The sequence below is a fragment of the Canis lupus genome, chromosome 13, assembly GCF_048164855.1.
Source record: "Canis lupus baileyi chromosome 13, mCanLup2.hap1, whole genome shotgun sequence".
NCBI lineage: Eukaryota > Metazoa > Chordata > Mammalia > Carnivora > Canidae > Canis > Canis lupus.
The window spans coordinates 25,879,484-25,906,323 of NC_132850.1; the positions used below are offsets into that span (position 1 = coordinate 25,879,484).

Sequence of the window (26,840 nt, forward strand, 5' to 3'; positions counted from 1 at the left end):
ATCACCGGTGGGATGTCTAAAATTAGAAATATTGACTCTATCAAGTGTTGACAAGAACGCGGAGTAATTGGAACTGTCACCAGCTGATAGTGGGAACGTAAAGTCCGGCAAACACAATGGGACTGCATGATTCAGCCATCCCACTCCTCGGTGTTTACCCAAGAGAGATGAAAGCCTATGTCCATGCAAAGACTTCTCATGAATGTTCATAGCAGCTTTGTTTGCAGTAGCCAAAAACTGGAAAGAATTCAAATCCTCATCAGCGGATACATGGATAAACAAATCCTATTGCCATACAGATAGGCTATTACTCAGAGATAAGAATAAATGAACTATTAATACACACAAAAACATTGAAGAATCTCCAAATAATTATGCAGAGTGAAAGAAGCCCCTCTCATCAAAAAAAGTACCCAGCATTATTTCCATTTATATGAAATTCTAGAAAATGCAAATTCATCTGTAGTGACAGAAAGCAGATCAGTGCTTGCATGTATCACATGTTTGTGATATAAATTACAAGCGACATTTGGCCAAAAATCAGTTTGGAATTGATGAATCTAATGTCTTCATCATTTGTCCACTTTGATTGGGGACTGACTTTCAAACCGACTACCAAGAAAATAAATGTCTTAACTTCAAATCTACCATTGCAGACAACCTGTTTTCTTAATAGTTTGTCTCTCTCAGGGCAGATCTTCACATGTGTGAGGGTGACTTGGTTGTTTTTGGCATTAAGATTTAAAAGCTAAAATAAATAAATAAATAAATAAATAAATAAATAAATAAATAAATAAATACTTTCCTGAAATGAATGTAACGTTATGTGTCAATTACACTCTAATAAAAAAAATTTAAATGCTTTCATAGGAGCAAAATATGCAAAAATAAAAGAATAGATTCAAAAGAAAAGAAAGAAAAGAAAAAAGAGAAAAGAAAGAAAGAAAGAGAGAAAGAAAGAAAGAAAGAGAGAAAGAAAGAAAGAAAGAAAGAAAGAAAGAAAGAAAGAAAGAAAGAAAGAAAAAGAAAAAGCTAGCAAGCTAGTGTTTGGAAAAAGTATAGAGTGGTGCAAGTTTATATGCAAGGCTATAAATATACCATTCATTTATAATTATTAAATAATAGTATTACAAATTATAAGATATTTACTAATTTAATGGGGAACTTAATTAAATCTATTGCAAAAGTTTAAAATATATTGACTTCTTGTCATGTATCATTAGATTAATAGACCAAACTCCAAATAGACTTTCTAGTCACTTGATAGCAATAATAAATGGATTAAAAATGCTTTGTGAGGTGCAAATTTGTGGAGGGGTTTTTAACATAATATTAAGACAATTATAAATGCTTTATTTGGTTTTCCAAATTATAATTTGCACTAATACTTTCATTATTTTGCTGGAGTTTGGGTTACGTTACTTGTCTCAGCTATTTGTATAATACATGATGTGGATTATGTTAGGAAAAATGTCTACACATGATTTGAATACATCTTACTTTTAAGATTTATTTATTTTAGAGAGAGAGAGCGAGAGCGTGCAGGCATAGAGAGGGGCAGAGAAAGAAGGAAAGAAGCAGGCTCCCCCCAGAGCACAGAGCCCCCAACGTGGGGCTGGACCCCAGGAACTCGAGACCACGACCTGAGCCAAAACTAAGAGGGTCGGGACGCTCAACCCACTGAGCCCCCCAGGCACCCCTAAATACATCTATTTTAAAAAATATATGTGGAGTGTGTGTGTGTGTGTATTTTATAGGGGAACTTTTCTATTATAGTCTGTGTAGTCTTTGCATGTTTTGATACCAGATTTGGAGGAAAAAAATCAAGTAAAAGTGCTTGACAAGGAAAGTTCTTAAGTATCTTATCCCTAGTCATCTGAGGGGAGGGTAGAGAAGGAAAATATGAATTTAGTCCAAGCATCTTGGCAACAGCCAAGAGTTCCTTCTCCTGAAGTAGACCCTAATGGGGATGTGGTGGTTTGAATGCGAGAAGGACCAGCACTGGCCTGCATGGTGGGTCAAGCATTGGCTTTTGGAGTTAAAAGTCCTAAGTTCAAATGTCAGCTCCACCACTAGAGGCTATGAACAATTCATGAAACTTCCCCACGCCTCTCACCTCTCACCTGTAAGACAGGAATAGTAATGGTACCTACCGACCAGGGTGGTTGTGAGCCTTAAATGAGATCTTAAACATAACGTGCTCTGTGAAATGCCTAAAAAGTGTTCGATGGCTGGTGGCTATTTTATAAATAAAGGCAAGCTGCATGTGGGTGTGGAGCAGTGCAGCACTAGAGGTTCAGGACTAAAGCTGTTTCAGTGGGGGAAGAACAGGCAATGGCTTGGGTGAGTACTCTCTTCTAACTAGCCACTAGCCAATGCTCCCATGTAAATTCAAAATTTTTTTTTTTTGTAAATTCAAATTAATTAAAAAAAACAATTTAAAATGCAGTTCCTCAGTCACACTAACCACGTGCAAAGTGCTTACTAGCCACATGTGGCTGATGGCTACTACATTGGACAGTACAGACTTAAAGCCACCTTTGCAGAAAGCTCTAGTGGACAATAGTGGCTTAAAGGATCCGTGTTGGGCTGAGGACCAGGGCAATATTTATGAGTAACCGGCTTGCCGAATGTCCACATCAAAACTCATCTCTCTGGAGACTCTTGGACTGCTTTTTTTTTTTTTTTTTAAGATTTTATTTATTTATTTATTCATGAGAGACACAGAGAGACAGGCAGAGCCACAGGCAGAGGGAGAAGCAGGCTCCATGCAGGGAGCCCAATGTGGGACTCGATCCTATGACTCCGGGATCACGCCCTGAGCCAAAGGCAGCTGCTCAACTTCTGAGCCACCCAGGCGCCCCAACTTATCTTTGATTTTACAGAATCTGAGGTTTATCAAAACTCTGCTACCCAAGAGTGTGCGCAATTTTTCAAGCTGTTAGAATATTTTTGATCACTGTTTATACCAGTGGATGTGAATGCATTCAGAGGGATTCTATGAAGGAGGCTGTCCTTGCTTTTCTTGATTGAGTTTCTAGATTCTATCATTAGCCTGAACATCTCTGCAATTATCCATATCTGGTCATTAACATGTTATTCTACACTCCTCCTCCTCCTCCTCCTGGTCCTCCTCCTCCTCCTCCTCCCTTCCTCCCCTACCCCCACATCCTCTGAATTGCAAGCTGGGAGACTGTGAGATTTTTAAAGTGATCATTATTTTAGTAGCAGCTGGTTCTTAACCGCCCCGGGTTTGTGACAGAGGTGACAGGATCTGTTTCTGTGGCTGTATTGTCCTAATTATATTCCTAATGGATCACAAGTTTGGGGACAAAGCGATGTCACATATTGCAGTGTCTGCAGGGCAGCATTTTCTGGTATGCTGGGAGCATCTAAATGTAACATGTGTAGCCAATGCATTTACTGTCATTAGTTAACCAAGCAGCGCGTGTGCCTCTTTCAGCTCCCTGACCCACATTTCATCCACGCTCTGCTGTTTTTCTCCTGCAGGGTTATTTCCTGAGTAAAGCCCAGGGCTTATGAGTCCCCCAGCCGAGAGCTCTGTTCTGACCTCCCTAAACAGGCAGTTTCACCTGCTGGGCTAGTGTTTTTCTGCTTCCTAGTCAATCTGTTAAGATTTTAGCAGGAGATTCTTGGATACCTTTTCCGCAAAACATATGGGAGATTGTAATTACTTTGGCCTGGTACAATTTTAGAATTGAGAGAGCAGGGGAAGAGGTGCAAATCTTCTGTTCATAAATAACCAAATCTGTGGGCACTTTAAAAGGCATTCTGTGCAGCCGGAGAATTTATGTGCCACATTTCACCCTTGGCACACTTTCCAAATGAATTGTTCAAAGAGAAGTTATATTAGGACAAATAGAAATGAAGACTAAGACCAGATGTGGATTTTTAGTTAATATTTATGCAACACCCAAAGGGAAGATGGTATTGCACAATAAACTAAAAATGTCTTAGGCAAATAAGGAAATCTTTACCCCGAGGACCTGGCACTGCAAAGGTATGAATTATACAACAAAGGCCTGGGAATGCAGAACAAATGCAGGGTAGGTCGGGGCGACTATAAAAAAGAATTCATTGAGGAAGTGGTGAGGTAGCAGATGTGTGGAACCTACTTTGGGAAAATAAGGGCTTAGCACTTTCTTGGCCAGTCTTGTGTCTAAGGTAGAAAAGTCAAGCCAGCCAGCCTAATTTCCTTCATCTGTGGAGAGTAACAGTAGCTTTAACTAGAATATATATATATATATATATATATATATATATATATATATATATATTCAGAACGGAGGTAGCAATGTCACAATGGGTAAGTACAGCTTAATAAACCAAAGGGCGATGTCCCCAGATTTGAAATGATCTCCAAGGATAGTGATGACACCTCTTAACCGATTCCCCTCTCCTCCTAGGCCGGTGTCCAAGGAAGGTAGAGAACGCAGACATTGGTTCCTTCTCAGTCCTTGGAGAGTAGCCTGAAAGCAACCAAGGTTTAATGCATTGGAAGACTATTGAGACCCACATTGAATTAAAATGAGAAAATCTGTTAAAAGCTGGGTTTTCAGCCTCCCGTTTGATCAGGGAGAACAAACTGTGCATTTCTCCCCATCTCCCAGGCTCCCAATCCCCAGGAGCTGGAGGTAGGGAGAAAAGGAGGAGGTTGGAGGAGGGGTGTAGAAAATATTTATTTAAAACTATGGGAGACAGCTCTGGAAAGGCTTACGAGCTTTTAGCACCGTGAGCTTTTACTACTTTCATGCCTCTGAGTCCTCTTAATTATTGAAGAGAGCTGTCTGTGTGTGACTTACCATAGGTTTTCCTGCAGAGCTGATGTATTCTTCAGAATTTTTAACCTACTTCCTCCCCCTTTCTTTGTTAATTCTTCACTGTTTAACACGGATATGATGCAAATGTGTGGATTTTCAGTTGCTAGATGGTTTCTGTTAAGTACGGTTATTTGTTCTTCTATTGCCAACATTTTGCCTTGTTTTCAGTTTTTTCTACCCATTCAGATGTTATAGGCTCTGGCTATTCTGTGGAAAACCAGGTCGATAAGGTTCCTTCCTGCCCTCTTGGGGTCACCATTCTAGTGGGGGTTCCAGACACAATGCACGCTCTGAAGAAAGGCAGGGGACAAAGAGAGTGAGGCAACTTCCCAGTGTGGGCTGGGAAAGCCTCTCAGGTGAGAACATTTGAACTAAGATCGGGATGCTGAGAAGGAGCTGGAGAACGTCTGCGAAGGCATCCCATGGGGAAAGAGGAGAAAGTGGAAAGTACCAGAGGAGGAGGAGGTCTGTGTTGCTGGCACAAAGTCAGGGGAGAGAAGGGATCAAGGCCAAAGGAGGGCCTGGCTGGCCATGGTAAGGATCAGCACTTTAATTGATGGGTTTCAGGAAGTCATTGAACATTTTAAAATAGAGAGATTGTAGATTTTCAAAAGAATCTTGTATTACCTGAAGTTACGACTGTGGGGAGTGGGGAATTGCAGGGGGAGAAATAAGACCACTTTGAAAGTTACTGCATTAGTCCATGCAGGAAGTGACAATAGTTGGACTAGCGTTGGACTAGCGTGGACGTCATGGTCTACATTTTGTAATTTTGTAGGGATGCATCTAGGTTTTAGTTAATAACTAAAAGGAAAGGAGAAAGTTGGAGGGAATAAGAATAACTATAATAATTAACATTTCTATTGCACTGAGGACTCTTCTAGGTGTTTCACAGGTTCATGACTTTCATCTTCATAATAATGGTACCTATAGAGAGGTGTTCTCTTCCTCATGCTTTATAAAGGTGAGCAAAAAGGGGGCACACATTGGTTAAGTGACTAGCCAGAGGTTTCTCAGATAATAAAAGCACAGTAGAAACTCCCAGCTCCTGGGTGCTCTTCCTCCAGTGTATTAGGATCCTATTTGCAGTGGAGGGATATACAGCAGACGCACTTGATGGGCCAACTAAGTGGCTTTTTCAAACTTTTCAATGGTGAGCAGAGCTTATGGAGCTAAAAAAAAAAAAAAAAAAGGTAAAGGATCAGTTTCTGCCTGTAAAGATGCTACTCTCATGCATGCTTCCGTATGTGTATCTCAGGGAACAAAAATGGGTCCGTCATTTCTATTATGAGCGAGGCATAATAGATATAATAAATATTCATCATGTCATCTGTGTCTACACAGATTTTTATTTTTATTTTGTGAAATCAGGAAAAGACGGAGCTGTGTCTCGCGGACACCCAAACCACAGTATTTACTTTCCAGGCCGCTGCCAGACATCCCGGGGATTCGATTTCGGGGCGGGGGGTCTCGCTTGGAGGCCGGGTTGGGGGAGCGGGCTGGGGAGCCCCGCGGTCCGCGCTCCCCGCGCCGCGCGCGCCGGGCAGCAGGGGGCGCTGCAGCAGAGCCCACCGGGTCCGCGCCGGGAGGGGGCGTGGCAGGCGGCCCCGGGCCTCCGCGGTCTCGCAACTTGGGTCCCCGGGACTGTCTACACGGGCCATTCTCCTCCACCGTGATGTATCAGGTTGGACGCCCTCCACCAGCCAGCCCTGCATCCGGGCGGAAAGGCAGGGGCACGAGCCTCCCGCCTCCCTCGCCCCGGGGGCAGCGCCGCCCCGGCCGCAGGCGCGTCCCTAACTGAGCCTCCAGCACCGCCGGAGGCCCCCCCCCCGCAGCGGCGGCGTGTCGGTGCTGCTTCTCCTCCTTCGGGGTCCTTTCTTCTTAACCCGACTGCGGGAACATCTTCTCCCCAGACGGCTTCCCGTTGACACCTGGGGCGACGGCGCTCGGAGCCGAAACCTGCCGCTCCTGAGGAGCCCCCGGCTCGCCCCCCCGCCCCCCCCCGACCCCGACCCCGACCCCCGCGCTTCGGCTCCCGCGCCGTGAGCGTGCACACGAGGCCGCGCGAAGCTCTGGCCAGCGGGGCTGCAGCCCTCGCGGAGCCGCTCGTCCTCCCCGGGCCCCAGGGCCCCCCCAGCCCAGCGGACACACGCCGCGCGGCCGCGTCCCCCCGGGCTCGGTGGTCCTCCGGCCGCGCCTCCCAGGGCGCACGCCAGCACCCCGTTGGGCCGGCCGCCGGCAGCAGCCCTGGGGTCACCCCGGGGCGTTCCAGAGTGAAATCCAGAAGGTGAAAGAAGCCCGAAGGGGGCGCGCGGTGGGCAGCGGGGGCCTCGGGCCTCGGGAGCCGGGAGGAGGCTGCGCTGCAGCCGGGGGGCGGGGGGAGGAGCCAGAGGGGCGGGGCGAGGCCCGGCTGGGAGGCGAGGGGCGGGGCTTATCTGGGCGAGGGGCGTGGCCAGGGGCGTGGCCAGGCCGGGATGGAAGGCGAGGGGCGGGGCGACGCCGGGATGGAGGGCGGGCGGGGCCGGGCGAGGGGCGTGGCCAGGCCGGGATGGGGGGCGTGGCGGTGGGCGTGGCGAGGGCGGGGCGGGGCCGGGATGGAGGGCCGGCCACGCAGGCGCGGGGGGCCGCGCCGAGAACCCCACGCGGGAGCTTCGGGAGTCTCCAGCCGCCGCTCCTCACTCGGCCCGAGAAGGGGCCGGCGCGGGGAGGGCGCTGGTAGAGAGTGGATGAGCGGCCGCCGCGGTGGCGGCCGGAGTGAGGCCGAGCGGCCCCGGAGCCGTGCGCCCGGGAGGCGGCGAGGGGAGGCGGTCCGCCTGGCCCCCGGCCCCCGCCCCCCTTCCTCTGCCTTCCTCCCGCCGGTCCCGGAGCCCCGCGGGGTCCGGCGCCTCCGCCCGCAGCCCGCGTCCGCGCCCCGCCTCCTCGCCCCGGTCCTCACCTAGGGCGCCCCGAAGTGCCATGGGGTAGGGCGGGGGCGGCGAGCCGCGCGGAGGAGCAGCCCTGCGCATCCGCCGGGGGGCGCGGAGCCCGAAGCCGCCGGCCGCTCGCGGGCGCCGGGCATGGGGAGCGCGGTGTGAGCCCGCACCCGGAGGACGCGGGGGCTGCGGAGGAGGGGCGGCGGCGCGGGGACCGCGGGGGGACGCGAGCTCGGGAAAAGTGAAGCCGGGAGGAGCGGGCGGCTGGAGGGTGGGGATTGATGCTCCCGGGCTTTGCGGCCGCTGCTGCCCTCGCGCTGGGAGCCGCGCCGGGGGGCAGGCGGTGGAGAGATGCTCGCAGAGTTGGTGAGCAGCGCTCTGGGGCTCGCCTTGTACCTCAACACCTTGAGCGCCGACTTCTGCTACGATGACAGGTAAGGGGGCGGCGGGGGCGCGGGGACTGCGCGGTGGCCCGGGGGCTCCCCGAGGTCCCCCCGAGGTCCCCCCCGGAGCGAAGCCGGGGCGCGGGCGCGCTGGGCGGGCGGGCGGGCGGGCGGAGTTGGGGCGCCCAGTTTGCAGCAGGTCCTTTCTCTCGCTTCTCGGCTGGTGGCGGACGAACGCTTTTAAGTTTCTTAGGGGAAAATCGCGGCAATTCGGGCAGCTGTTTCAAGAACGTATTAGATGGGGGAAGAAAAAAGAAAAGAAAAGAAGAAGAAGAAAAAAAAAAAGCCTTAGGTATTTCTTGGTGCGCCCTGAGCGGTTTTACGTCTGGGCTGGAAGGAAGCCGCTCCCTGCCTCTGAGCAGATCTTCCCCCGGAGCGTTTCCTTTTTATTGACCGGGACCTTGGACTTCCCGAGGGAAAAACACACCTTTGACAGTTAGCAGGGGAGGAGGAGGGGGAAGGGGGAGGGGAGGAGAGGACCCTGCTTCGACTTTCCTGCTGGACCTGAGGATGCTTTCCTTTTGGCCAAGGTAATGCAAGCTGCTGCTCCTGGGCTCCCCCCCCCCCACCTCCACTTCCCTCCCCATCTTCGGAGCAGCACTTTTTATAAAAGTCTGGGCTTACCATTTCTGTTTGGGGAGGTTCCCGTTAGACGTTAGCGATGCTTTTGTGCTAATTGGGGAAGAAGACGCCCCTAGAGACCGAAGTTGTCTTCTGCATTTGGGCTAGTTTGGGTGGCTAATGAGACCTGAACTGTGTTGTCAGAGAAACTGCATCGATTTCTGGAAAATGTCACAGTTGTGCTCGTGTCTCTACCTTTTTTTTTTTTTTTTTAAATGTTGTTAGTGTTTAGAAACTGATGAAAAGCTCCAATAAGCCATTAGGGAAAATTCCAATTTGTGCCTTTCCGGTGACTTAATCTGATTACAATTAAAACAGATGCATAATTAAAATATATTAGGGAGAACAGCACGCCTGGCTAAACTTATTAACCGTCCTGGGGTGTTTCATGCTCCATTGAAATGAAACCATCCAAAAAGTGAGCACAGATTTACTTTGACAGCTTTTCAGCAGCCTCTCTGGGCTATGGAAAGGGGAATGGATCCCCGGGGTCAGGGCAAGGCAGAGAGTGGAGTGGACTAAATTGGGTGATGGTGAGGGGAGGTGAAGGCAAGATCTTCTCTGGGTGGTGATTAGCCATCTTCTGTGTTCTCTGGTGTGCCCACTCCCCTGGATGTATGCTTCAAATCCCTGACTCTGGGTTTACACCCACATGTCTCTTAGGAAATCCCCCAATAATAGGTGTAGTGGAAAAAAAGCAAATTCTTCTTAGTGCATCTTAGGCCGTGTCCGTCAGACCGGCTGATAAGGAAGCCACTGTTAAGACCTGAACTTTTCCTCAACTTTTCCAGTGTGCAGGTTTTAGCAGTCACGCTGCACACTCTGAGAAAGAAACAGTCTTGGCCTAAGAGTGGGGTGAGCTGCGTCTGTTCTTTCCAGTTTTGTGTTACTGTGCACCTGCTGTCTCTAGGGGATGGGAAGAAAAAGCTCTTCTTTCCAAAGATGGGTGACTTTTCATGAAAATGAGCTCACGGATGAATCTGGGCGGTCCTTGAGCTGTTGGGGACAGTTTGGAAGGTAATCATTTCAACTAAGAATAAAGAGCATGGGGAGAAAAGTAAGTTACTGTAGTACAGTAAGTACGGTAGGACTCTGTGATCAATTAAGCATTCCCAGTGTATGCTGCCCTTTATCTGCCGTCCAGTTCTTTAAAAAGTACTTATCAGTAGAAAGTATCCTGTAAAGATGCAGGCTTGAACTAAATTTTCATGTACATTTTTCTGTAGATGTAATGCTTAGGTCTTCTTTAATCATCAGTAAGTAGTGTTAGGACTGTAACTTGGGGAGAACTTGGGGTGAATGAGATGATGAATTAGTTGCACTTTGATGGTGGGCAGTTGTAAGTGCTTTATGCGTTATAGGTTGGGTGCAGTGTCAGGATCCCTGACTTCTATTTAGCTACGTAGATGAACGTAATGTGATGAGTTGTCCATGTCATCTAACTGACAGCTTGCTCGATACGTGATCTATAGACATGACGTTATCATTAGGATGTTGAGAGCCTATACGTATGAAGTCCACTCTGCTACACTTTGGAAGTGTATTTTGTGTAGCAGTGTATTTTCTTAGTAGCGGCACTGCATATGCAACCCTGCGTGCTTAAGAGTATGAAGTGTTTAAGAATCAGACTTGGTTTTCGTGTATCCTAGAAATCCTGAAATACGTAGTAATAGGACCGTGGAAGTTACTGGATGTCTGCATAGCACGCACAGGTGATTCAGTGCCAGGGTGCTCTGTAAATTGTGGCTTTTCGGATATAGTTTTTTATCTACCTCCTCCAACTCACTGCTTCGTGGAGCAGGGAGAGAGCTGGGAAGTCGAGTGGAAACTGGAGGATGATGATAATAATGTGTTTACTTCCACCGCTCCATTTCAGACTACAAAGACTCAGGTCTAAAACCTTGTGTAAATTGCATCTGTGGATTCCACTGCCCCCAGCCCAGCCCACCCCACCCCACCCCACCCCCAGAACTTTGTGCAGCAGAGTTCTAGAAGGAGAGAGGCCAGTGCTGGGAGCAGCTCCCAAGGAGGGAGATGGCTCTTACGCTTGACTTGCTTAACTAAATCAAGACTCTGCATTTTAGCTGAAGAATCTGGCATTTGCTGTAGGAGGGCTTTATATTGCTTCAGCTTAAACATTATTGCTGTGGTACTTCTCAAAGTTATCATTTCTTTTAAATATAGTGATCGAGTTTACTTTGTAAACTATATGTATAATTTTTTTTCACTGTTTGATGTAGCTTGGTTGAGATTAAGTGGTAATCTGAAACTTTTTCATAGCAAAATCGATTTCCCTATGGTAAAACTTAATATTTTACAAGTGTTTTTATGCTCAACTTAAGAATATGGCTAGGATGTGATGAAACAAACAGAAGAGGAGAATTCATCTATCTGATGGAAAAGCATATACAGTTTCAACTTCACCCCCACCCCCCACCCCCTTGCCTTTAGTCTAGTCATGATCCTATTGAATCTTAAATTGTGGTTAGAGTACAATTGGAATGATAAATATATGGTCTTTGCCAAATTTTAAGTCATGATGAATGTGACTTCTTGAAGGACCCTCTCATTTTCTGGAGAAATCTGGTGTTTAGGTCACTGGAAAAAAAAATTGCTGATCCCATGTTCTCTGCTCTCTTACATATTTGTTGAGGGTAACATTGCATCATTGTCGCTGTATCCTCTCTAAAAATACTACTCTAAGTTTTCCATAGAGATAACACTCAAAGAGGAGTGAGTTTGCTTCAAAGCAGTAGAAAGATGCCATCTCTGTTGTTTTGTAGACTGATTTCATTTTGCACACGTCACCTAATTGATGGCAAGCCCTTTATGATGTATAACAATAAGATAATGCACCTAATACATATTTTTATTCTTGTCTGAATAAAATCATGCATTACTTAAAAAAAGAGTTTTTTGGAAGTGGCAAATGGGTTTGTGGCTGCTTTGAAAATTGTTTTCCTTATTGCCCATTTTGCATTCGTCGAACCCAACTTTGATCATTAACATGACCATTGTACAACAATTGTGTAAACTTTGTGGGGGAACAACTCCACAGATGAAATTCTATTTTTGAATCAAAACTACTCCAAACTCTTAATAGCACATTCCTAATTTATTCCTTTGAATGTAAATATAAATCTGTTTTTATAGAAATGAGTTAATCTAAAGTCATAAAGATTTTGATTGACAGCATTTAAAATGAAGGAATGGAGGATTTAAGGCATGATAACTTTTTTTTAAACCATTTTTTCCCCTAAAGACAGTCAACTATTCCTTCTACATAGCCTTTTAAAGTTATTGTCTGCTTGCATTATGAACTAGTATGATAAGAATCCGTTATAAAATGATCAGTCACTCTGTTAACTTCCCTCTAAAAAATTCTCTCCAATAGACTATCTCTCCAATAGACCCATAACATATGGGATTGTTATCTTAAAATTTTAGTATGTTCAACCATTGAAGTCCTGCTTGGTATTTAGTAAAATCATGTTTCGAACGAATTACTGTAAAATCAAAGCATATAAGGAAGAAGTTTGCTTTGTATCAAATGTTGTCTCCTCACCTCTTTATTGGAAGAAGTGAGTGTGTACAGGGTGCTGTTTTACTCTGATTTCATTATGATACAATGAAAAAATTGCAAGTGGATACGATCTATAGTTTATGAAGTATTTTAAGATGATATTTTACTTTCTAACTAAATATAGTCAAATCTGTCAAATCTGTGCAGAACAGGTTCCTTTTGCTGTTTGAACAAGTACGTCTCTTAATAGAAAATTAAAATTAGGTGAAGCCAGTATGGACTACTTTGGCTTACTTTCAGTGAGCCTGTCACATGGGGTTTATCCTAGCAAATGACCCAAATATGAGCACTGAGTGGACATGTATAAATGCCATTGGGAAAATTACAGCTTGCCAGCCATCTGTCTCTTAGTTGTCTTCGTGTGTGTGTGTGTATAGATACAGATCTATTTATATCTATATAAACACATACATACATATATACATATATGCACACACATATATGCATGTGACACACATAATCTATCACAAATATACACATGTATGTATACACGCATATACACATACATAGTATACACACATTATGTAATGTATATATTGTTTTAATATATATTATTTATAATGTATACATAATATACATTATAATATACAATACATTATAATATATATCATATATGTATGGTTTGGGGGGTTGTATTACTAGTTTACATTGTCTTGTCATCTGCATTTGGTTTTTTAGTGCTAATGGGCCCCATGGGATCTCTGAATTCCCTGATGCTATAATTCTGAAATAGCTAGAACCCTTTGGGTTCCAACATGAGCTGGGAGCACAGTCTGTCTTCTGAATCTCTCCGTTGCTGTTCTGCATGCTGAAGGCACCTATTTAAAATGCCCATGATGTTACAGCTGTTTATCATAGGCAAAGGGTACATTTCCTCTGGAACAGACGCCTTCATAATATTAGGAAAGGACAAAGTTTACCCTCGTCGCTCTGAAAAATATGTGACTGACAAACCTTGTAACACTGTTATTCTCGCTTAACATGCTTTTAGCACAGTAACATTTACCTTTTAAATTTTTTTATTTCCTCTTGTAAGGTAAATATTACATCAGCTTTGGGTACGTACTTTAATGACTTCACAAAAATGACATGTGTGGCAGCCTTGATGGAAAGGACAAATGGGTTGCTGAATATAAAGACCCTTCCTCTATGAAGAGCTGTCCTTATTTAGAGCCTGCTTGGAAAACAAGGGGAGAGGCATATCACCAGGAACTGTGTGCTTTCTGTTTTTCATAGGATGAAAAAGGCATAATATTTTTTTTTTAAAGATTTTATTTATTCATGACAGAGAGAGGGAGAGAGGCAGAGACACAGGCAGAGGGAGAAGCAGGCTCCATGCAGGGAGCCCGACATGGGACTTGATCCCACGTCTCCAGTATCACACCCCAGGCTGAAGGTGGCGCTAAACCGCTGGGCCACTGGGGCTGCCCTATTTTGAATAATTACAGCAGCACCATGCTAGATGGTTTCTTTGAAGATTGGATTTGTATGTACTTTTGAGGAATAAATGACTACATTCATTAATTCACTAAGTACGAATACTACTAAGCTGCTCATACACATGGTGCATAATGCGGACAGCAGCTGTTGGCTCTTGTCAACAAAGCATCCCTACCTGTCTGTCCTTCTCCTACCTGTACTGTAGCGGGTACAGTAAAGTATTTGAATCTGGGAGTCTGATGATAGACTTATAAAAATGCTGATAGATTGTCCTTTAGCAGAATTTCACTTGCATTTAGTCATGTTTATTTTGATTGATGCTTATATTTTAAAACTTTTATTGGGACTCTGTTGGCTTCTTTCCCAGAACAGCAGTGCTGAGGATCCGCGTGGATGGTTTGAACTGGCCTTGTTATTGGTCTGGTGCTCGCTGGCACTGTATTCTTAACACATAGAAGCTTTGGGATACTTCTTCCAGATTGTGTCCTTCCTGTTTGTCTGGATTGGTTGTTTTCCTTGGAGGAAAACAGTGGTTGAACTCTGAGTTAACTAGATTTGCCTCGACTGGTCATAGGGATTGAAGACTTTTGCCTCAGAGAGATTTTTGGCCATGTTTTCTAGGCAGATAATTCCATCAAGATGCAGCACTATCAAATTTCTATTGATCTCTTTTCCTCTTCTGACAGTTTAACTTTTCATTCATATTTGTCAGTTCCTCTGGATACTCAAGGTTTCCTGGAATCAAAGGCATAAATGTTCATTTATTTTAGAAACTTTTTGGGACTACAGTTTCAGGTTCAACTATGACCTTTTTCTCTTACAGGTAAATAGGAAAGAATTGAGTAAACTTATCTACTCAGGAAAATTTTGAAGAAGGCAGGAACGCTGAGATGATCTGTTTTCAAGATACATGAAAAGTTGCTCTTGTGTTTTTAGGGTATTTACTTTAGGGGCGTTTCATGAGATCCAGTTAACTTGAACAACTAGAAGGGATTTGTTTTAAAGATGGGATGGGCAGAGAGATCTTTATTTGCTCAGGTCTAAAAAATTAATATGGAAAAGAGATGGGAATTGAAAATTCTAACTTCATGTTCAGATTCCATTTTATTGTGGAATTAAATGAAATCATACGTACATTTACTTATCCCAAAGGTATGCACGGGCCACATTGCTTGAGGACAGTGCTACAGTACCTGTTTTAAGAGTACCTTAGTATTTGGCAAAGGGATGCTATTTAGCTTCTGATATTTTTTTATTTTTTTTTTAGCTTCTGATAATTTGATGTAAGCTTTGGTTTCTCATTTTGTTTGCTGGGGCATTTTGTGATATCTGAATGAGGCTGGGTATGAAGCATGGCACAGTATGTAGTTATAGTCAAGGAGATTGACCAAATTATATGATTTGTCAAATGAAACCTTTATCTGTGCCCTTGCGGTAGAGGCTCTGTGTTAGGTGTTGTGGCCAAATGAGATGTTTCTGTCAGATTGCTTTGTCTTTGATGATTACCTTTCATTTCTGTGGCATTTATTACAATCAAATGTGTCATGATTCCACAGAAACATCATGGTAAGAAAACCCAGCAAGTTCCCTGCAGGCTAATGATTATGATTTCATTAGGAAACAGTGTCTAAAAAATTAGTGCCATGGGGTAAAGGAATTTACTGACATTTGAAACTGAAAAATTCACAAGTTTTGATAAGGAAAGTGTTTTTTCCCTAATTGTGGTTCCAGATTATTGATTTCTTTAGAAAGTTTTGACTGTACTCTCCTAGAAATTCTCGCTTGGCATCATTTAGGAGTATTTTAACTTCAAAGGATGTGTTATTTGCTGAAGAGTGGCCACTGGGGCGCAATATGGCTCTTGACATTTTGAACAGTGTTAAATGATGGTACTAAAGTATTTCAAACAGCCGTGTTTCAGCATTGTTTAAAAATCCAGTGGGAAGAATGGCAATCCGTATAACCCTGCATTCTTGGAATTCTTTGGGTATTAATTTTAAATGCAGTTCACAAGTTTGCTTTTTATAAAATAAGGGTTTTTTTTTAAATGAGTAAGTTTAGTAAAATTTTTTACAGCTGTGTCTTATGAAATTTTGTTTTCTTTTTTGAATTGCTTATAAGTATTCTATTAGGAGACTGAAAGGATGCAGACCATAGCCTTGTTGTTCGTTTTTGCTTTCATCTCTTAGTTGGGTTGGATGTCTGTGTTTAGGACACTTATAAAGCATAGTATTATTGAATTTCTATTATAAATCCTAGCTTAAAAAACTAGTCTTTGAGAGAAGCAGATCAGTGGAAACACTATGGAAAAAGTAAACATCTTCTTTGTGTTAATTTCTGATTTGTTCCACCAGGAAGGCCGGCCTACCCTGTTAGTGGCATCTCTTGGATTAATACTGAAAGTCGGTAGTTTGATTCTTTATAGTGTCAGTGCCTGTTGAAATGATATCTTTGCAAATTGTGTCTTCAACGGGAGGGGACTTAGGTGGTGGCTGTAGAGATCACCTTGATAGGCTTGACCACTTTTTCTCAGTTTGGGGGAAACACCTGTCATGACAAAGCCATTTGGGAGAAGTGGTTCTTGAGGTAGGGCTGGCAGCTGAAACGTTCATCTGGGGACCCTTTTCATTGTTTTATGAACTGTTTTTGGCTACCTCTGCCTTCCTATCTTCAGGTTTTTAAAGGTATTGTAAATGCTGAGTCTGCTGTCTTGGATTGTGAAAGATGTCTTAAGGTAAGAATACTTGGGTCCAAATATTTTGTCAAGTGTACTTCTTATAGAACTGAATGCTCCCCTCCTCCTCCAAATAATTAACTGTAGGACTGCTCTCTCAAAGCAGTTGAAAAGATCTCATTTTGACAAAGCAGGCTTCTAATGACAAATTTTCCAACTACAAATTTGCAGGAGAAAAGTTCTCAGATGATGAAGAAGTTTAATCAGGCAAAAAGACATTTTTATTTGCAGAAATAGGCCCTTTAGAGAGAAGCAATTATTTATAGCTGATGTGAAAAACTGGTATACCTGGAATTCATTTGGTAAACCTCATTTAAAATGGGAAGGTTAGTCTATCGATAAAAAAAAAAAAAATCGTACTGAATTGTGTCACTGAATTTATAATAAAGAAATAAGGTTTTCTACTTTAACCCACTCCAGCAGTGTTCTGTACTGATTTGAGCAAAGCCAATGTGAACTTGAGATTTGAAGGAAATCTGTGAAGACACCAGTATGTAGCCTGAAATTACCAACTATATTTTGCCACAAATATCTAGTCTTTGGTTTAAAATATCCCATTAGAAGTGATCTCTAGGTTTACTTCTTCCTTCTCTATATTTAAGAGTCTTTGTATTTTTTCTTTCAAAGACAGGGGTGTTGCTGGCATTTTTTCCTTTGAACGGAAAATGAAATTTCACGGTTTTAAACCTCTTGCGTGTCATCAACATAAAAAGTGTAAACCATTTCTATGAGGGAGTATTGAGTAACTACTTTTCCATTTGTGCCTGACAAGATTGAGGATGCCTGTGACAGGCAAGGGGGTGTTAGACCTCGTACTCATAACTTGCTCCCTGCCTTCATCCTTTGATATGGATGATTGCCTTATTTATTTGTTGGTTTATTTATTTGAGATTGATTGATTGATTTTTAAAGATTTTATTTATTCATGAGAGACACACAGAGAGGCAGAGATATAGGCAGAGGGAGAAGCAGGCTCCCCGAGGGTGGATCCCTGGACCCAGGGACCTCACCTTGAGCTGAAGGCAGACGCTTCAGCCCCTGAGCCACCCAGGTGGGACCTCACCCTTGGATGATTGCCTTTTAGAAACTCTTGTAAAATGCAGTTTCAATCTCTAGTTTCTTTGAGTCGGATGGATCAATCTATGATTCTCCTAAAGCAACCTTTTTGAGCTGGGCCTCTCGTTGGATTTCTTTCCATCCAGATATATATACATACATACACATATATATATATATGTATGTATATATATATTTTCATTCCCAGGTCTGTGGTTCCCAAACTTCCCGCTACCAGCAAGTCACCTAGAGTGTGAAAATGTAGGTTCTGAGACAAATCAAGAAACACACTCTTAACTCTAGAGAACAAGTTGATGGTTACCAGAGGGGAGGTGAGTGGGTGGGGATGGGCGAAATAGGGGATGGGGATTGAGGAGTGCACTTGTCATGATGAGCACCAGGTGATGTCTGGACGTGTGGAATCACTAAATTATACACCTGAAACTAATAGAACACTGTATTGTAACTATCTGGAATTAAAATAAAACCTTTAAGAAAAGAAAGGAAAGATATATAAATAAAACAAATGCAGGTTCTGCCTGGAGTGGGCCTCAGAGAGCATTTCTATCTTTCGCAGGTACAACAGATGATGCTGGTTCACGGACCACACCTTGAGTAATAAGGCTCGATTTCATTTAAATGTATTACATCAGCTCGGTCTGTTTCACAGACATTTGGAAAGATTGCTTAAATTCCTGGATTGAATGAGATTGGGGATAAGGTGGCTGTTCTGTGTGTGTGAGCTTAGCCATTTTATTTAATCTTTATGTTTTGTTTTCACATTTGTTCAGTCACGACATCTTTAAATTGATCGGATGGATTTGAGGTATTGTGTAGATTTTGAAAAGGTAGAGAGCCTGTTGAAATTCTAGGAGATGGTCTCTATTGAAATATCTGTCACCATCTTGTATTACAATATCCTCTTTGCAGCATTACGGTGGAGGCAGATGTTGGGTTCTGATTTTGATAAATAAACTGATCAGTGCAGTTGCCTTAGGCTTTGGACTTGAAAAGTACTGATGCCTACACTGAGTTTCTGTAGTCAGTGCCTTTACTGGTTTGTACTTCTGTCGAACAACCCCTAGTAAGGAAACTTGGCTTATATTGCATGAAGACTTCACAGACTTCAGGCAGGCAGCAAGAAGTAGGTGTTGAGGCAGCTGAGAGTAGGACAGGTGATGATTTATTGATGATATTCAGGCACTGGGTGAGGCTGTCACGTGAAAGCATCTACATAGGATTGGAAATGCTTGGGTCCATGTCATTTTTTATTTTTTTACCTGATACCTTATGCCTCAGCCTTTGGGCACTTTGGGGACTTTCTGGATACTTGACTGCCCTATATGTCTGAAGTTGTAACTTCCTACTAATAGGCATCTTTAATAAAGAACTCATTCTAAAATAGGCAAAGGATTATTCCTTTTCCTTTCTTTTTGAAAGAATATTGTACTGTGCACTAGAGACAGTGTTGTGAATGGACATCGGGCCAGGATAGGAGACTGGAATTTCAGTCTGGTGATCACACTGTACTGAGCTCCTCCACTCTCTAAAGCTGTTTTCTAATGGATCAGGAAGTGGAAATAAGAACTGGTGACCGCAGAGTGAGGATGAAATGAAATAGTACAACCAAGGTAGTTGCATAGTTGTACCCTTGACAGAGTGTGTTGGGCCAGAAGGTGAAGACTCTGTGATCGCTGCCCATCAGCATCTGAGAACAGAGCTGGGTCCCATCCATGGTGTCGCTAACGTGTGCACTGGGGTCCGGGGTTGAGCTCCTGCTGGCCCAGCTTCTGCTGCCACCTCTGCGCCCCATCTCTGCTTCTCATCTCTGTCCACCCTTTCGGTTAGCAGTGGCTGGTCTCACCGCAGAAGTACTCTTTGCTCTCCTGTATTTCTTTTCGGTTGCTTTTCCCATGTTGCTGGGCTCCGTGCATGAAGGCTTATTTTGAATAGACATCCTGGCCAATCTGAGCACTTCTTTCCTTCTGCAGAGTAAAAGGACCAATTACAGTGCATCGGGTGTAAATAATCCTTGGTGCTTTGGTTCTGCTTGGCAGGATGCATTATTATCGGGTACTCATGGTCTCCGTCCTCAATGACAGCCCGTTTTCTTTTGGGAATATGTTGAGATCCAGAGCAGTCCTGGTGGCCCGGTGATTAAGAAAGCTGTATGTCAGATAAGCCAGAGTTTTCCTGTGTTGAAGTGTTTGTGTTAATCAGCGATATATTGAGACTTTGCAGTAAGTGTGCTGGGTAACAGCATCTAATGTCTAAACCTGGTGATACGTTTCTGTAACTAATTAGAAACGATTTCATTCTTTTGGATCTTTCCAAATAACAGGGTGGCAAAGGTGAAAATATTGCAAGAATTTTGGCATCAGATTATTTGATTCCAGAACTAATTGTTAATTGTACAATTTAGATTGTTACCTAACCTCTGTTAACCCCCGTCCCCTGTTTTACAGAATGAGGGGAATAATACCTACTTGATAGAGTTGTTGCAAGAATTTCATGAAGTTTTATGAAGTGCCTGGCACAGTGTCTGGTGTGGCTAGGGTACTTCATAAATATTTCTTTTTTTTTCATAAATATTTCTTGTAATCAAGAACTTATTTATTAACTCTATTGCCTAGAGTTGAAAATTACTGTATAATAAAAACAGCAAATATTGTAGAGCATTAGAGAACTTCTCTTAAGAGCAAATATTGAACATTTAAACTTATTTTAGCAACCTTTCACTTAGCATTTCAGATAGATGTAGAGTAACTAAAAGGGTTCAGTGAACTATATTAAGTTTAACCATGAATTTTAGAATTTAATTTTCATCTCCAGTGCTAAGTTTGGAAAAATGGCGTTGAAACTTAAACCATTATACGTATGCACATGCATGCCCACAGGGAAATTTTGCCAGTAAAATGTCTGTAGGATAGATGCAATTAAAAGTGCGTAGGAAAAACAGAACTATGATGTCTTCCATCTTTTTGGTCATAATTGATATTCCTCTGTAGGTCTGATGATGCTGTGCATGGGGGCATATGCAACATTATGATTTCTTAGCGTCTTTTAAGAACTGACCCACTCTGTGATGTGTATCTTAGACAGTGAAAAACCTTAAACAATGAAAATAAGTTGTTTTCAGTTATCTTGTGAATGATTATGTTGAATTGAGAGTTAGGCCAAATCCCAGAAATACTTATATATCGTTTGTTTCATAGAGAGCAAAATTGGAAATAAAAACCTCATTATTTTTTGAGACCTTTTCTGGGAAGCTTGGTATTCTTTCTCCCAGGAACACTGAGACCTACTACTTGCATTAATTTACCAATAAGTAGCTCTGCATTTACTGATTTCGGGGGATGCCTGGGTGGCTCAGTGGTTGAGCATCTGCCTTCGACTCAGGGATTCAGGGTGTGATTCCAGGGAGCCTGCTTCTCCCTCTGCCTGTGTTTCTGCCTCTCTCTGTGTGTCTCTCATGAATAAATGAATAAAAAAAATCTAAAAAAAAAAAAAAAAGTGTTGATCTCTCTCCTGATTAAAACAGATCTTTCATATGTTTGCTTAATATTTTTCTAGGAATTCCCTATAGAAAGAGAACATATAACCTTATAACATTAATATATCTTGCTTTCCTTTTTTTTTCCCTCAGAAAAAGGCCTCCCCTGCCCCCCCCAAACCACAGGTAAGCTAGGTGTATGGAAGGTTTAGCGTACTGATAACACCAGCTTTCTCTTTTAATGCCAGGATATGGCTCTAATGATTCCCTGGGGGTCCCTTCCAGCTTAAAACACATCACAATTCTAAGGTTATGGATTTGTGTTCATTAGCCTAAGAGATATAGTTGAAATTGGCCATTTTGGGGGTAATTAATAATATGCTAAGTAAAACGTTGGCCCTATTGTTACATATACAGTGGAAAATAAGACAATACAACAGACTGTATCAACCAGAGGTGGTTTTACCTCAGCCATAATCATCGTTTTGTTTCTTATGTGTTACCTTATTCTCAGTTGGAATGTTTACCCTGTTCCTATTGATGACTAAATTCTAACAGCAAGTGGCAAGCTCCTAAAAAGGAGAACACTTTTGGTTCTTGTTGGATAGCAGCCTAGTTTTCTCTAGTGCACATCTGTTCCTTAGAACGTTTTTAGAATATTCAGGTGAAAATTCACTCAGTATTTTAATAAACCAGATTCTGTTACTGATGGGTTAAAAAGAATCAGTCATACCATTTTAATTTATTACAGGAAAATAACAAATGGTTTTTGCAGGATAGCCCTCAACTCTCTGGAAGTAATTTAAAATTAGTACAAGAAACCAATAATTCAAGACCTTATTAAACATGCCTCAGCTGCTGATTTTTAGGACTAAACAAAGGACTAGCCTTTGGATTTCTCCAGGGTGAGGGTTGGATGGGAAGGTGTGGGTATCTATTATGAAGGAGGGTAGTGTAGGATCACAGCATGAAGCCTGATGGTCCTGTAAATGAACTAGTGGGATTGATGGAAGTTGACTTGAAGAAGAGGGATTTGCCACTTTCTTGCATATGATAGAGTGCTTTCCTTTATGGGGTAGGGAAGGGATCATTATGGGGAAGTTGGGATGAACTTTTTGGGGGAAAACAGCGGCTCTGCAATGGAAGACGGGTAGCTTCGATTGGTATCTTTGTGCATTGGAACCAGAGCAGCACACGATTTTCTGCTTTTCGAGGTGGAATCAAGACAAGTTGTTAGGAATGGAAATCCTCCAAATTTAACTATTTGTGGAAACAACTGTATGGTGCTTTTTTTTTTTTTTTTTTTTTTTAATTCTGTGGTGATTTTGATCACATGCTGAATTTTTAGTATGTATTATAAAATAGCAGCTGTTTATGTTTTTAAAAAGCTATCATTATAGTAAATAGCCCATCTTTGTGTACTTGGAAATTGAATTCTTAGAATTTATTATTTGAGTGAGAGAGTTGGGCTTTATGCTTCAAACCAAAGCCTGAAAGAATTGGTAAATTTAATGTTTAAATTGGACAGTTTATTCCTATACCACAAACCTTGTACATTTAAGGCAGGCCATGGATGATACTTAACAGTTAAAATTGTTTTTAATACTAAGCATGATCTTGAGTTTAAATTTTCATTTCTATTTCTTTTTGTGTCATCGTTTATGAAAACTGGTTGGAAATGAAGTTCAAAGATGTCTTGTAAATCATAACATTTGACAAGAGACATTATTTACTCTAAACTTGAGTATGAACTTAAACACAAACCAGAGTTTAGCCCAAATGTTTTTTCTTCAAGCATCTTTGGAAGTCTATATAAAAATAGAGTAAATGCTTTGCATGCAGCTTACCTACTGCATTTGAAGGAAATCTTTTGTGTATGTCTGCAAGCTATTTGTGTGTTCAGAAAGAGTTTACACGAACAGGCTGAAATTGGTAGAAATAGGCCAAAGTAACACTGCAGCTCTAATTTTATTGAAAACCGGGGTAGTATTCTCTCTGAAAATCTTGAGTAAATGGGAGCTAATGAATGATTGCTTTTGTAAAATATTATTGGTTTTGGTTCACTTAAAATTAATTTTATTTGTTTTTGAAAATTCCTTATATCCTAAGGATTTTTCCACCCCAGAAAATCACATCAGTTTCTAAGTCGTTGGCACTCTTTATAAACTAACTTCTGATATCAGAAAAAAGACGGAGGTGAGTGGAAATTAAGAAAGCAACACAATGATAAGGAGGTAATCGTCTTTATACCAGGTGAACCAAAAGACAACGATATTTAATAATTCCATTGTAAATTGTTTTGTTGTATTTTCTGAGGACTAATCTCAGAGGCCAGAACTCTGGTTCTTGTTATGAGAAGTGATGGAAAGAGAGGAACAGTAAGGGTATATTTACCATTTAAGTAGTCTGATTTCTGCAAATTCTAGTGTAAAATTATGATAATTCTATTCAAAGTTAGGAAGAGAGATTTGAATGCAGTTTATTTTAAATTCAGGAAATCAGCTCAAATAGACATTGGCCTTTGATTTAAAAGTGTTAAGTCATTCTTATGTAGAAATGTACTGTCTCCCAGGAAAGCATCGGTGTGGGATGCTTTCCACTCGTGTCACCACTGTATTCCTTTAGCGAGTGTTTGTAAATGCTTAGCTGTGTCAGGAACCTGTTAAATCATGGGGGCACTGACCCAGGAGAAGATGTTGTCCATCATCTCACGTTTCTTAGAGTCTGGTGGAGAGACCAAGTAAATAGACCGTGTTCCTAAAACAGAGACATACTTACACTTCTAAGGGAGTACACAAGAGGGGTACTTGACCCGGGCTAGGAGGGAGGCACTTGTGAGAACTTACTGCTGAAGAAAAAGTCAAATTAGCTGCATAAAGATGAGAGAGGGGGAGGACAATTTGGAAAAAAAAAAAATTGTAAGGAAGAGAAAAAGGGATAGTGTCCGAAGAGCAGGGCATAAAACCAGAGGAGAGGGTCGGGAGAGGGAGAAAGGGACGATGAATTGGTAAAGTAGGCAGGAGCTGGCTACCATGGTCCTTGTGATCCAGGATAACATTTCAAGAATTGTCTGAAGTACGTGAAATCCAAAGCAGAGAGACCCAGAAGAGTGTCTACTTCTAGGATCACATAGGCTCTCTAGGTTTATATAGGGGATACAAGGTTAGATTGGAGGATTTGCATTCCCAGTGATGATGAGTGTTAAAATGAGTTAAGGACAGAGGTGAAAAAAAGAAATTCGAGTGTATCAGGAATGGAAAGGCGAAGAAAGGTTGGTCTCACTTGGTGTGAGGAGCTCAGTGTGGAGGGAGGGTGAGAGGATTTCTGTCTCGTGCAAGTGGGAGGAAAAGGAAACCCAGCAGATCCACTGGGGGTGAAGGGAGGTGGCAGGATGTGCCTACTTTCTTCCGTGAGTAAGAGGAGACGTGAGACACCGGAACATTTCTGCTCACAGGCTTCGGAGTTTGGCATGCCTGTATTGAGGCTCTGAGTTGCTGCTAACCCGTTGTCGCTGGGCCTTTATTTTTGCTGGCATGTTATGTATTTTGATAATAAGGACTCTTGGTTGTCAGTGTCAGCTGTCCAGTTCAAGGAGGGTAGATCCTTTTGCTTGTCCAAACTCAAGAGGCCTGTGGAGTTTCATTTTTTTCCTCTCTTGGTCTGGCCATCATGGTTACCGTGGCCAGTGGCAACCCAAACTTTCCTCCTTGGCTCTCCCAGGAGTGTTCCAGGGAGGACCTTAATCATCCTGACTTAGGTTACAAGCTCATCCATAAAACACGTTTGCTAGCCATTGGGGTGCTTTTGCCAGGCCTAGGTGTGTGCCTGAACCCATGGCCTGGAATATGAGTAGAGCGAAGGCAGGCTTGCCTGTCTGACACTACATGTGATAGGTTCACCATAGGGAAAGGGGGGCCCTGTTAGAAGGAAGGGCAAAGTATTCTGGGAACAGGGGAGACCAGGGGACCCGAGATGTCCACTTCCATTCTATCCTTGAATATTTGAGCAGCGCTCTTTGGCACCAACTGGATGATAAATAAAATCTCAGAAGTCGTGTGGCCTTGCGCCGTTAGGAGGTGGTCACTCCCAGAAGGCAGAGCGTCCCTGTAGCTCTGCGTGTGTGGAGTTTGGGTTATCAGCTCAATCAGGAGTGGGCACTAAGGCCTTTGGGCTAAATCCACCTGCAGCCTGTTTTTTAAACAGCCACCTGTGTAGGTGTCACCTATGGTTTTCTCTTTACAGGTGGCAGTTGTCGCAGGGACCTTGGGGCTTGCAAAGCCTGAGATATTTCCTATCTGGCGCTCCTGCTGAAAAAGTTTACTACCCTCAATCCAAATACAAATGCATACGTTTAAAATTCTTCCAGCAATCTTCCTGACCCCCGAGGGCACCCCTGGGGCCTCTCAGGGGTTCCCTGACGTTAGTTGGGGAGCCAAGGCCTGACATACAATGGTTAGGAGCTCCTACTCGAGGTCAGACTTAGGGATGTAATGTTGCCCTCAGATGACGCCAGAGTAAGCGTGCTCAGGTGATTTTTGTCGGATCAGGGCATGGACCCCACATCTCCGTGGCCTGTTAACAGGCTTTGCCTTAACTGGTGCCCTGGTCCTGGACGTGTTGGGGTGCAGTGGGTTTCTTGCAACGGTGGGTCTTTGTGTGCTGGTGCCGTGTGCCCCTGCCACTTCTGCGCCTGCTGCTTCCTCTCCGAGTGGAGGCCTCTGGGATGCTGCTGTAGCTGTTTGGAAACCTGGCGCCCCCTCCCTCACCCCCCACCCCCCAGCCTGTGTTTCCCAGCAGTTGTTGGCCAGCTGTCTGCTGCTTTGTTACATTGTTTCAGTCTCGGCTTCAATCTGCGCTCCAAGTGTTTTGCTTGACCTCCCCATGGGTATGGGCCTTGCTTCAGCTCAGCGCGAGCAGCTGTTTGGTATTCTTCTGGTTTCCATTCTCTCCCGGGCCCTGCCCACTGGCCCTGATTTTCTGTGATTGAGGTTTTGACACCTGCAAAGTGACTCTGCATCATCGCTTGGTTGTCGACAGCCTCGTCCTGATGCTTTTTTGTTCTTGGGGCTCCCCAGGAGGGCACCCTTGATAAAATGCGTTCGGTAATGCACTGCCAGGATAGGAGTCCCCCCCCCCCCCCCCCCCCCCCGTATTGGCAAAGAAAAAGGCCGTATGTTTTTGTTTTTGTTTTTGTTTTGCTTTGAACTGGATTCCCATCTTCTGAGCTCTAGGAGAGTCCCCATTTGTTGGATGGTTGCAGGTTGGATGGTCCCCTAGGTTGAAAAATTGGTGTCAGGACCAGGCTGGCCTACTGCAGGGTTGTAGCTGGTTCTTAGGCTTTTTAGGAATGTTGTTAACTTACGGGGTTAAATGTGAGCTCTACAAAATAGTAGTCCCTGGCTTTTCGAAATTTGTAGCTCAGAGGTTGGCTTGCGGATTTGAAATAATATATAGATTCAGCCCTATAGAGTGGAAAAAGCTGCCTTTGGTATTATTTGCAATAGTGAATTTGAAAAATAACTAATTACATATGCATATGGCGTGAAACTCCTCAGACCCGATAAATAACTGAAATACATTTTAGCTAACCTCTACCTGTTCTACTTAAAAACAATGCCAACAAACCATCTTATTTGATTTTTCAGTAAGAGCCTATTAAAAATTCTTAATGCATCAGCCAGGTAGTCAACATTTTCTAGAAAAGTAGATGTTTAGGT

General features: G+C 43.2%; 1 protein-coding gene across 3 annotated transcripts in view; it reads left to right on the forward strand.

Annotated features, from left to right (window-relative positions):
- Window positions 1-7,476: 7,476 nt before the first annotated feature.
- Window positions 7,477-26,840, forward strand: part of TMTC2 (transmembrane O-mannosyltransferase targeting cadherins 2) — a 395,252-nt gene continuing 375,888 nt past the window's right edge. Inside the window, exon 1 of one of the 3 annotated variants that reach the window (XM_072772934.1) lies at window positions 7,477-8,187. In XM_072772934.1, the coding sequence (XP_072629035.1) occupies window positions 8,105-8,187 (83 nt within the window). In that variant the 5' untranslated portion in view covers window positions 7,477-8,104. The remainder of the gene's footprint in view (window positions 8,188-26,840) is intronic. The other 2 variants (XM_072772933.1, XM_072772936.1) reach the window with 2 other exon arrangements.